Consider the following 12,767-nt stretch of genomic DNA (forward strand, 5'->3'; position numbering starts at 1 on the left):
GAAGCCGTGCTCGGAACTCGAACATTTCGGAAGTCGAACGGTCTTCCGGAACGGATTACGTTCGAGTTCAAAGGTTTCATTGTACAGTGGTACCTTGGTTCTCAAACTTAATCCGTTCCGGAAGTCCGTTCCAAAACCAAAGCCTTCCAAAACCAAGGCGCGCTTTCCCATAGAAAGTAATGCAAAACGGATTAATCTGTTCCAGACTTATAGAAACAACCCTTAAAACAGCAATTTAACATGAATTACACTATCTAACGAGACCACCGATGCATAAAATGAAAGCAAAAAACAGTGTACTGCAGTCACACAATCAATCGTTCAGTAGCTGGACTGGGTTCCACACAGTCACAAAAACAAAACGAGAAAAAGCCGTAAAAACAAAAAATGCAAAATAAATAACAAAAACAGACAGATCTCAGCATAACATTCAAAACGGAAGTGTGGCACTCAAAATGGAAGCATAACACTCAAAACGGAGCACGTTCGGTTTCCGAAAAAAGTTCACAAACCAGAACACTTAATTCCGGGTTTGCAGTGTTTGGGTTCCACGTTGTTTGAGTACCAAGGCGTTTGAGAACCAAGGCACAACTGTACTGAACAACCAACCAATCGAAACTGCTGAGCAGAATATGAGACAGCCAGTCTTTGAGCACGTTTTAACTTGGGTTCCTGGCATGTCAAAGGCCAAAGACTGATAACTGTGGGCATCAGCAGGCAGGGGCCTCTGCTACTGAGCTATACTTTGCAAAAGGGCAAAGAGCGAGAAAGGAGGTTTACCTGGCAATCTGGCAGGGCAGCTTCTTAAGGGCGTGGAGGAAGCCGTTGACAGCACTCCGGTGCTTTGGTTCCGACCGCAGCAGAGGAACGTTTCGGGAATCTGACCTGCAGGAGGGAGTTGGAAGTGACTACCCTGGGGGGACTTCCCCCGGGCCATTCCATTGTCACGGGTGGGACACTTTGACCATGTTTTTTGGTATTCAAACATGTTTAACAATGTAAATATACATAAAAACTAACAACCAAAATTTAAACTATGTTCTTAATAAGATACTGAACATTTTACTAATGTTTTATTATTTTTATGGATATTTTTGACAATTTTATTAAATGTTAAAAGTGTTGTCACGGGTGGGACAAAAAAAGGACATGGAGCTTGAGATAAGTTTGATTTATGGAAAAACTCTGTGAGTTGGGGGGTGACTCAATGATAAACTCAGCATATCTGTTTAAATCAATGTTTTTTGGTTACAACTATGCAATCAGGAATTAAGTTTAAGAAATTTAATGATACAAAATTCAGGAAAAAATGCTGTCACGGGTGGGACAATCATCAGAAAACTTTTAACTTGAGCACTTCTGTGAAGACTACGTGGGTGGACTTTTGAAAAGAAGGTCCATAAAATAAACTTCTTTTGTCTTTAGCTTTTTAAAAAATGGTTAGACTGCACGTTTGGAATCTTCCTCACCAAAGTCCAGTGCTCATCTAGCATTCTTCTCTCAACTGCGTTCAATATCAATATACTTTGGTAACTTTGTAACTATTTTCCTAACATTTACCACTATTCTTAATAATCATAAAGATACCAACTAACCGTATATAATTCATTACTTAAACAACATATCCTTAGACATTTCTAAATATTTTAAACCATTCATAACTTCTTGTGTACTATTTTCGTCTAACATCAACTAGCTAAAGCCATTTAAACAAGCCAGTTCTGCTTCAAATATCTAACATTTCACGATTTTTTAGATAGTCCTTAAATTTCTTCCAATCCTGTTGCACCTTCTCCTCCCTCTGGAAGAAGATTGGAATTAGAATTAAACAATGATTTTGTTTTGGTGTTCCTGTTTAGGTATGTATAGGGTTTTTTTTTTGTTACTTTTATGCTGTTTTAATGTGTTTGATGTGTTTTCTTTGTTCTATCTTTTGTTAATTGTTTTTGTTTATTTGTTTGATGTATTTGTTGTTTAATGTAGAAAATAATAAAAAATCTTTATAAAAAAAAAAAAAAGGAAGTGACTACCCTGACTTCTGTTCTCTGGCGTCCTCCAGGTGCTCCAGGGGGTACAAGACCCGTCAGCTCGATGCCCCAAACATCTGGAGGGCAACAGGTTAGTGAAAGCTGCCCTAGAGATAGCGGAGAACATATGCATACCTGGGAGGTAAACAGGCAGATATGTACCCCAACTAGGTAATGTGCAAAAATGACGCGCTGGAATTTACACACATTTGCCGGTGAATGTGCAAAGTCTCCAAGGAAGAATGTGCACAGCAACCAGAAAGGTATGAAATGTCTCAGCTGATGAATGCTCCTTCAACATCACTTGGGAGATGTTATGCATTGGCTAGCATGCGACTCCCCAGCTGGTGCCGTTCATAGGCGTCTTCCGAGATGTCTGGAGATCCTGGACAGCTCAGTGGCTTAGAGCGTGGTGCTGATAACGCCACGGTTGCAGGTTCGATCCCTGCAAAGGACGGCTGCATATTCCTGCATTGCAGGGGGTTGGAATAGATGTTCCTCAGGGTCTCTTCCAACTCTACAATCCTATGATTGTGCACATTGCTGGGCCTTTATGCACATTCACATCTACCGAAGCATAACACGATTAACAATAGCAGGGAAGCCTATAGCAGGAAACACCGGCTTTTCCTAAGCGAGAGCTGCCTTCATGGGTAAGGAATGTGGAGAGTGGAGAAGAGACCAGGAGGCCGGACTCCTGTTTCCTCCCAGCCCACTCACCGACTCGTAGCGTTATCCCACCGAAAATCCACAGGCCAGCTCCGGAAATCAAAGTTGTAACTGGCGAGTTTCTTCTGCAATGAGGAAAAAAGCGTGAGAAAAATCACAGATGTAGACGCTGAATCAATGGGTCAACAAAGCTTCTGGCTCAATAGGCTTTCAGACACAGGCTGGGCAGGAGGCAAACCTTTTGCCTATTTCAGTTGGCGCTCAATATTTCCCCCGGGATCAACCAACCTTTCCCGGGATCAATTGCGGAACATGTGTCAGGCTTCAGGGAATCGGCTTCCTCCCCCTTGGCCGTAGATAAGCAGAACAAAGGAAAAGGAGTCTTCTTACCAGTTAGAATCTTTAATAATCACAGCGAGAGACAACAGAAAGCATCTCTCTAGAATGGTGGTGCTCCCAATTAAGGGTTACTCCCCTTCTGTCCCTATTAATCTACATCACTCCTATATCTTGTAACCTGAGTTTGTACCCTCTGTGCTTTCTGTTCTGCCACTTTCTCAGCTCTCCTTGACCTTGGGGAAAGTGGATGGATGCTTTCCAGAGACAGTGAATCTGTTAACCACCTATCTCCCAGTGTTTCTTCTCCAAGCTGTTCCCCATCTAACTTCCCAGCTTCTGCCTTCTGAACTATGCCCCTCTGCAAGATCTATACTGTCCTCCTGCTCCTGGGAAGATTCAGGATCAGGAACAGGAGGAGGGGGTGGCTCCTACCGTTCTTCCTCAGTGCAGCCCTCCTCAGCATGGTACGAACAGCACTTCCTTAAAACTACAAGCCACAGAGAAGCTACGGGAAAGGTGAGGAGTAAGTCTAAACAGATCAGGAATGGGGAATCTGGGGCCTTCTAGATGTTGGGACTGCAGCTCCCAGAGTCAATCAGGATGGGCCCTGGGAGTCAATCAGGATGGGGCGTGTCAATCGCAGCCACTCTTACCTTGTGCTCAGGGGTGCCATACCGGTGTGCATCCTCTAGGATGGTGATGAACTGGATATACTGGGGGTTTGTCCAGCGACCGATGCCTGAGAAGAGGAGGAAAAGCTTTCAGGGACTGAAGCCCCACAGCATCTGGCTGCCTCTTCTGCTTCAGCACCCACAAGGCACCACCTCCCCACTCGCTTTATTCCCACCCCTCCTCAAAAGCTTTCTCTCCTATGAAGCCTTTGGTTTAACCCCTTGATATCACAAATATTATTCCTGTTGTTCTTGCCTACTGGCCGTTCTCCCGTTCCCTCTCCGGTCGAAGTGTCGTTTGGAAGCTCCTTGGGGCACAGACATGACTTTCCCCCTTGTGCTACCCTGCCAAGGTGGGTTGAATCCAAGTCAATCAAAATCTGAAGCAGACTCGCCGAAATCAGTGGCGACTAACTAAAGTCCACTGATTTCAGCCAGCCTGCTTTTGCGTATCAGCTGGACGCAAACCATCATATTTACTTTGCTTAATCCGCTGCTTTCTTTCTGTTTTACTTATTTTATAATTGTGTTGTGGCGTGGTAACTCCCCAGCATGTTGTGAGCTGCCTTCCAAGACCCAGGAAGGAAGCATGCAAATGCTGAAATGCATTGATGGCCCTACATAAAAAAATAGGAATCGGACAATTTCAGGCCACCAAAATCCAAGGAAGGCATGGTGGCTCCTGACTCAATGGATAAGGTCTCCAAGACATTGCTGGGCTCCAGTCAAAGCTGGTCCCACTTAGACCCACAGAAATTAATGAACATGGCTAACTTGGGTCTATCAATTTCAATGGCTTTGCTCTGAGTAAAACGTAGCTGAATACAACCCCCAGCTCCTGTTAGCCGCAGAGTGCATCGCCACTAGCCAGTGAGTTGTGGTCTGAGGATATTGGGCAGTGAAAGACTTCTGGGAGAAGATATATAATGAAATTTAAAAAGTGTTGAAAAACACTTTCAAGAAGAAACCAGAGGCCTTTCTACTGGGCATCCTAGGACAGGACATTGCAAAAAGTGATAGGAACTTGTTTTTGTATGCCACAACAGCAGCTAGAGTTTTAATAGCCAAGAGCTGGAAGACAGAAGAAGAATTACCAACGATTGATGAATGGCAGATGAAAATGATGGACTATATGGAGCTTGAAGAAATGACCGGGAAAATCCGTGACCAGAGAGATGACGCGGTGGAAAAAGAATGGGGAAAATTTAAATTCTATTTAAAACAGCATTGTAAGATTGAAAATTAGATATATTTGGAAGATAGGATAGGTCAGTGTTTTTTAACCACTGTTCCGCGGCACACTAGTGTGCCGCGAGATGTTGCCTGGTGTGCCGTGGGAAAAATTGTGTTTATTTGATTCCTATTCAAGAGAATTACTTTATATATAGTCAATATAGGCACAGAGTTAAATTTTTTAACATTTTCTAATGGTGGTGTGCCTCGTGATTTTTTTCATAAAACAAGTGTGCCCTTGCCCAAAAAAGGTTGAAAAACACTGGGATAGGTTGTAGAATAGAAGTTAGATGTTATGAAATTAAGTGTTAGGATTAGGATAAGAGATAGATGTAATTATTGTTATAATATAGGTTAAGAGATAAGAGATGATAAATGATAAGTTGTTGTTAGAAAGTAGATAGAATTAAATTTTGGAAGTTACAGAAAGGTATTAACAAGGGACGCAGAAGGAGGAGACAGGAGGGAGTCCAATTAAGATGTGAGGAAAATACAATTTTTTAAAGATAGTAAGATTTTTGTAGCGTGTTTTTATTTTTTGTAGCTGTCATTGTTGTTGTTGTTATGTTGTTGTTGCTTTTTTCATTTGTTATGTTATAAAACTTTTTAATAAATATTATTTTTTAAAAAAGAGGATATTGGGCAGGGGGCACATGTTCCCCACTTCTGCCAAGAGCCTTCAGACTCCAGGAAACGCTCACCTCTGAGGCAGGCGATTCCCGCCAGCAAGAGCAGCATGGTCCCGGCATAGTGAGAGATAGCAACAACTTTCGACATCGTCAAATACCCTGGAAAGAGAGAGACAGGCAAAGAGGGGGAGGCAGTCAGAACAAGCGCACGGAACCTCAAGAGGATGCTTTTCTTACAGCGAGAACTGCGCTCAGAACTTTTATTCTATCCCATGGGAGGAACACGCAAGCGTGCGATTTGCCATCAGTGCACAAAGGGCAAAGGCCAGCAGCTCCCGAGCACAGTGCTTGCAGAGAGAAAGCCGGCAACCCCATTTGGTGTGTGTGACGAGACCCTTTTCGTTACACTCCAAGAGCCCTCACACTGTAAAACGTTTCCCCAGACCGTGTCTCTCCCTAGGTTTCACCGACGACTAAAATGAATCCTAAAGTGATATTATGAGAGATGTCCTTGGGGTACCTCAGTGCTCCACGTTCGAAAAAAAAAAACTCCTGCCACCTTGGGACCTCCCGCCCTGGGTTCCCAAACCACTGCAAGCTTGCCTTCCCTTTTTGGCAACTGCGTGGCACCTTTGGCTTCACTGCCCAGCCCTCTGTATGATAGGAAAATAAGCCACACGTTCCCTCTTCCACAGGAAACCTTTTGTGCTTTTCCCCTCAGCCACACCTTTTGAGGCACTGACGCACTGCCAGAGTCCACGAACGTTGAAACACAAAATAAGTTTATTGAGGTAACTTAAATAACATGGATGTTCAGGTATAATGCGGTTACAAATCTTCTTTTCAGGTACGTAAGCTTGGTTACAACATTAAACAGGATAAAAGTCTTTCCTGCCTAAGCCTAACCTCCAACCCGCTCACCCTCTCACCCTCAATCCCTGACCAACAACAACCGCCCAACTGCCATTCTCCCCCTTTTAAAAGGTCGAAAAGCCCCGCCTCTGCGATTGAGCTGCCAGTCATCTAGAGTGGGTGTTAACGCTTTATGCTCTGGGCCACTGACCATACCCAGGCTCAGGGTTGATCTGTTACAGTGTGCTTACATGAAAGAGCACCGGCGACCAGCAGAGGCGTGCCTGCATGAGAACGGCCCCTCCACCGCCCCCATTACCCGTCACCTTGCTGCGATTCATCCGGCCTATGCATGCTGAAACCCTTGGCAGTTGCGCTGTGCACATCAATAGGACGGCAGGATCCAAAAAACGCAACGAACAGGGCCAGACACAAAATGTTGCTGTGCACCTTCATTCCTGGCAGGAATGCTTTTGTTCAGGGATCTGCCAGCTGGCTCTACCTTTTTCCAGGATGCTATATGCTGTTAGGCTCCAGCAGAACATAACACACCCATTTTTCTTTTAAAACGATCTCTATTTTGTAGCTACTGGGCAGGCCCGGACCTCAGCTGCTGTTGTTTTTTTAAAAAAAATTTTTTTCTGTCCTTCTGCAAAGCTGAAGTCTCCTCTGAACATGTTAACTCCCTCTCCCCTCACCCCCTGTTTGCCCCCTTTTGGCAACTATTCTATTGGCCCTCATTACCTGACATTGCGATTAGAGGGAGGGACACATTAAATGATCACATTATTCACAATAAAAAAAAATCCTTCCAGTAGCACCTTAGAGACCAACTACCGTAAGTTTGTTCTTGGTATGAGCTTTCGTGTGCATGCACACTTCTTCAGATACACTGAAACAGAAGTCACCAGATCCTAATATATACTATATATTCTGGCATATAAGACTACTTTTTAATCCAGGAAAATCTTCTCAAAACTCGGGGTCGTCTTTTACGCCAGGTGGAGAATCTGCGGACGAGTATATCTCAAATTCTATATTTTAACTGGAAAAGTTGGGGGTCGTCTTTTACGCCCAGTCGTCTTATACGCCGGAAAATACGGTAGGATAATATATATTCTGTGTAACACCCCACCCCACCCTCTCACTATATATTAGGAACTGGTGACTTCTGTTTCAGTGTATCTGAAGAAGTGTGCATGCACACAAAAGCTCATACCAAGAACAAACTTAGTTGGTCTCTATGGTGCTACTGGAAGGATTTTTTATTATTTTTTATTTTGTTTCGACTATGGCAGACCAACACGGCTACCTACCTGTAACTCACATTATTCACGTGGGATATGGACACCTCATGCAACTAAATAGGAACAATGCAACGTGTCAGACACCGAGCTGACTGAAATTAATAATCATTCCACACCAGTCTCAGAAGTGAGGTTGTCGATAGGCCAGTGGTATTGTGACTTTGGCACCTGAAACCACGAAGGCTTCAGACTTGTTCCCCCCCTCCAAAAAAGGGGAGAGTGAAGAGGGTAGCCTCAGATTCTTAGAGACTGATAGAAGAAGCTTGTAGGAGCTTTAAAAGCTCAGGGGGGTCGTTAACGTCTTCACCCCCGAAGTTATACTGCCAAGAGTCATAACTCGCCACAAAGCTCTTCTGCCAATAACAAATCTTGGGGGGGGGGGGGAGGCAATAAATTATGTTTTCCCATGCTATTAGGAAGATTAAAAATGCCTGGTGTTGCGGGAGTTATTTCAAAAATAATATAACTAAAATTGTAGGAAAAGCAAGGCTCTCGCTGAGTGGAACGGGCAGTCTGGGAAAACCTGTAGCATTTGTGCTGCTTATTGAATGAGTTTAGCCACCTTTCTAAAGAAAACAGGCTCAAGGCAGCTCGCAATTGAAACACACACACATGACAGGATTAGTGCCCAGATGGGAGACAGCCGGGAGCCCCAAGTAAGCTGACCTGAGCTTTGAAAAGAGGAAGCCCAATGTAAGTCCAATAATACGGGCCTGTTTTCCATGTGTAATAAAATATTTGCCGAGTTGCTAAGAGACCAAGTGGTGATGCAGGAAGCGGATCATTGCCCCGATTCAAATTTCACCCCATCTATGAACTCACTAGGAGGCCCCGGCTTCACCCCTCCCCAAAATATGAAGGGGGGGGGGAAGAGGAGGAAGATTACCAATGGCAGACTATCGCACTTTGGGAAGTGGAGGAGGGGGGAAACCCCACACACCAAAAATTTTGAGGAAACATTTGCAGGGCAGAAGTCAGCCTTGCAAAATCTCCTTGTCAATTCTCCACACAACATGCGCACAAGGAATCCTTTGTCTGGCCCTGAATGGCAGCTGCCTCGTGATGCAGGGCAGTTCCCCGAGAGAGAACGGCGATCTCCTATAAGGAACAGACTATTATTGGAGCAAGAGCATATTGCACTGGTTCTGGCCCAATTGCACTGGCTGCCAATTAGTTTCTGGGCCCAATTCAAAGCGTTGGTTTTTGACCTTCAAAGCCTTAAATGGCTCAGGACCGCAACACCTCAGGGATTGCCTCTCTCCATAAAGGGAAAAGGTAAAGGACCCCTTGATGGTTAAGTCCAGTCAAAGGCGACTATGGGGTGTGGCTCTCATCTCCCTTTTCAGGCCGAGAAGAAGAAGAAGAGTTTGGATTTGATATCCCGCTTTTCACTACCCGAAGGAGTCTCAAAGCGGCTCACATTCTCCTTCCCCTTCCTCCCCCACAACAAACACTCTGTGAGGTGAGTGGGGCTGAGAGACTTCAGAAAAGTGTGACTAGCCCAAGGTCACTCAGCAGCTGCATGTGGAGGAGAGGAGACGCGAACCCAGTTCGCCAGATTACGAGTCTACCGCTCTTAACCACTACACCACATTGGCCGATGTCTGTCCACTGACAGCTTTCTGGATCATGTGGCCAGCATGACTAAACTGCTTCTGGCGCAACAGAACACCGTGACGGAAACCAGAGCGTACGGAAAAGCCATTTACCTTCCTGACGCAGTGGTACCTATTTATCTACTTGCACTGGCATGCTTTCCAGGAGCTGGGAAAGAGCAACGTGAGCTCACCCCATCGCGGGGATTCAAACCGCCAACCTTCTGATCAGCGAGCCCAAGAGGCTCAGTGGTTTAGACCACAGCGCCAACCGCGTCCCTGCCTCTCTCCATATAAGCCTTTCCTTGTGTGCCTCTTCTGTGGGAGGTCTGCAGGCAGGCAATATTCCACTTTTGAAGACGCCCACATTACTGGCCCTCACTGACTCTGGCAGGAGTGGATTTCACAGCTTTAAGTACGCATTGTGTGAAGAAGTCCTTTCTTTTGCCCAACTGACCCAACAACATGAAACCCAAGGACAAGAGCAGATTCACCCGACCCCCCGCCAGAAGCTGGCAGGAAGGTTTACTTATTTACTAAATTTAGATAACTGCCCTTCATCCGAAGATCTCGGGGTGGTTCACAGGATGAAAATGCAGGGTGAAAGCACGAAATAAAGAGTTTAAAAACAAAAACAAGATGTGGTGCACAGCCTCTGCTGTAAGGGGGTACTCTTGGCTCGCCAGCAACTTTGTTTTTCAGTGAAAATTTTAGGATTTTCCGCCCTGACCTTATACAATGGTCAGGCCGCCAGTCCCTGTAGCTTAGGGTTGGTTGTGCCAGGTGTGGGAGCCTCCAGGTGTTGCTGAATTGCCAACTCCCATCAACCCCAGCGGGCATGGCCAGGGAATGATGGGAGTTGTAGTCCAGCAATGTCTTATGAGCTGTAGCTTCTCTGCACGTGGTATAAAGAATCCTAAGCTGCACGGATTCAAGGTCTGACACGGCGTAGGGCGGCTTCTGCACCTTGTTCATCCTACCAGGCAGCAGACGTCCCGTGTTTTGGATACAAATCTTTCCAAGACCTACCTGGAGAGGCCAGGGATTGAATCTGGAGCCTTACACATGCAAAACAAGGGCTTTACCACCGAGTTAACAGTCCCGCAGCCCCATAACACCCTCCCAGCGTCGGAAGCTTTCTAGCACTACGCTTGAGCCAGCAGCAGCTTGCCAAGGAGTTTGCCCAGAGAGCAGCAGCCCTTTACCTTTTCTGTACAGGTAAAACACAGCGAGTGGGGAAGAGTAGTAGGAAATGGACCACAGCACGGAAGCCTGCAGGGACAGAGCAAAGGAACGGCGTAAGTCACATAGAGAACAGGCTTTTCCTAGGCATTTCTGGGGGATCGTTGATGAAGGCCCTGGTGTTTTAAGTGACAGAGAGAAGGGAGCCAAGGGAGCTAGTTTAATGCTCAGAGAGAAGAGGGAATCAACTCTGCAAAGCGCAGCACTGCATCCATGGCTACGAGGGGAAGCCAAGAGGGACTGGGTTGCAAGTAAACATGCTTTCACTGAGCTCCTCCTAATGAGGTCTTGCTTCTCTCAACAACCTCTTAGTAAAAGGTTACGTTCTGGGCCAGGGAGAGGTGGAAACCCATATTCCCCCGGGAGGGGAACCAGCTGTCCTACACATTATTATGCAGGATCATCATAACGGCATTCTGGATTGCACCGTCACAGAATGGAGGATCGTGTGAGGGACGTGCGCTGGGATTCTTGAATGCTTCCAAATGCAAACAAACAAACAAACAGCCCTCCACGCCTGTAGAAAACCAGTACAACAGGGGGAAAGGTTTGGTGCATTCTTTCCCTGCCGTGCTAGCTTATTACATGCAAGAAAGAAGACTGGTTGTTGTTGTTGTTTTTAAGCCCTCTGCCAATGGTTCGGTGTAGAATGTGATCTCATCAATCTATTACCTCACTATGTGCCAGGACTTCAGTAAAATGAGGTAGGAAGGGCCTGGACCACTTTGGGGGGCAGATCACGGAATCATGGTTTTGAATATTGCCACACACACAAAGTGCTTTTTTTTCTGGGGGTACGCAGACCCCTAAGCATTCTGTGAATCTTTGTACTTTTGACCATTTACTGTATTTATTTCCCACAATTTGAACTCTCTGTATGTATGTACGTATATATATATATTACACACACACACACACACACACACACCTCAAAACCTTCCTGCCAACAGAAAACAAGCACAGCAGGGACTGGACTATATTCTAGGCTGTCCCTGATATGCTGCATGGTTTAATATTTAACTTGCAGTAAGGTTCTGGGATTTTGCTTTGCTTTAACATGGGGGGGGGGGACTATTGAACTACCTGCGAGCTAAGTCAGGGGCACAGGAAGGGGGGTGGAAGGGATGCGGTCCGACCCGGGTGTCATCCCTGAGGGGGTGACAAAAGGGGGCGGCACTTACCGTGGGGTCCGGCCTGCAGCACGCGCAACCCACGCGTCTCTCCTGGGAGTGACGTGGTGGCTCGGGGTCCCGCGCTGCCTGAAACGGCAGCGTGGGGCTTGCGTCCACCAGGCAGACTCTGCGGGCAGCTCGCCATGGGGCCCCCCTGTGTGCCTGGTGCCGGAGCAGCTAGCTACGCCCCTGAGTTAAGTGGAACCCCCTAAGCTCCCAACACATTTTGCAGAATGAGTACACTGCCCCTAGGTCGTCTAGAACAGCTGGATAAAGAGATAAAGAGCACATTGGTGGGCGGAACGCACAGAGCATGTACTCACCAGCGCGAGGATGCTGTCTGCATGTTTTTCAAGCGTCCGTGGCTGGTAGTACGATTCCTGTTGAAAAGAAACAAAACACTTGCTGAATTTGGGCTTAAGTCTTTTGAAGAAGGGCTAGCTAGAGGAGGGAAGGGAGAGAAAGATGAATTCCTTTTGAAAAGCTGGTGCATGGATTTTTTTGGGGGTGGGGTGGGGTGGGGTTGGACCTGGTGCTTCAAAGAAGTTAACCAATTAACCACTGCATTTGTATCTGTAGGCAACACGACCCTAGTTCCCAAACGACAGGAAACTTTTAGTAATGCTATATTGTTACTCATGCAAACCACAGAAACCTTTCTGACTTATCATACTGTATTGGCTTCAGGGCTTCTTGCCTGGACTGCAGCCTCACGCCTGGTGACTTCTTGTTAGCATTTGTATGTCGCGAACTACCCCGAGATCTACGAATGAGGGGTGGTATACAAATTTACTAAATACAGTAATAATAATAACAACAACAAAAAAGGGAGGGAGGAAAAAGAGAAACCGAACAGGTGACACAGAAAAAACCACTCCCTTTCCCTTATGCAGGGGTGCCCAAACTTTTTTCAAAGAGGGCCGGATTCGATGAAGTGATCATGCATGAGGGTTAACCAAATTTGAGCTGTTTAAAAAGGATTTTACCCCAGGGCATATACTGCCACAGGGACCAGATTAAATTGACTGGTG

General features: G+C 46.0%; 1 protein-coding gene across 1 annotated transcript in view; it reads right to left on the reverse strand.

Moving 5' to 3' along the window:
* ABHD16A (abhydrolase domain containing 16A, phospholipase) overlaps nt 1-12,767 on the reverse strand; it is a 38,644-nt gene that overhangs the window by 19,418 nt on the left and 6,459 nt on the right. Inside the window, exons 2-7 of the mRNA XM_033141619.1 lie at nt 12,060-12,116; nt 10,528-10,594; nt 5,641-5,727; nt 3,689-3,774; nt 2,748-2,821; nt 781-885 (exon numbers count right to left, since the gene is read on the reverse strand). Coding sequence (XP_032997510.1) covers nt 781-885; nt 2,748-2,821; nt 3,689-3,774; nt 5,641-5,727; nt 10,528-10,594; nt 12,060-12,116 — 476 coding nt within the window. The remainder of the gene's footprint in view (nt 1-780; nt 886-2,747; nt 2,822-3,688; nt 3,775-5,640; nt 5,728-10,527; nt 10,595-12,059; nt 12,117-12,767) is intronic.

The sequence above is a fragment of the Lacerta agilis genome, chromosome 2, assembly GCF_009819535.1.
Source record: "Lacerta agilis isolate rLacAgi1 chromosome 2, rLacAgi1.pri, whole genome shotgun sequence".
Taxonomy (NCBI): Eukaryota; Metazoa; Chordata; class Lepidosauria; order Squamata; family Lacertidae; genus Lacerta; species Lacerta agilis.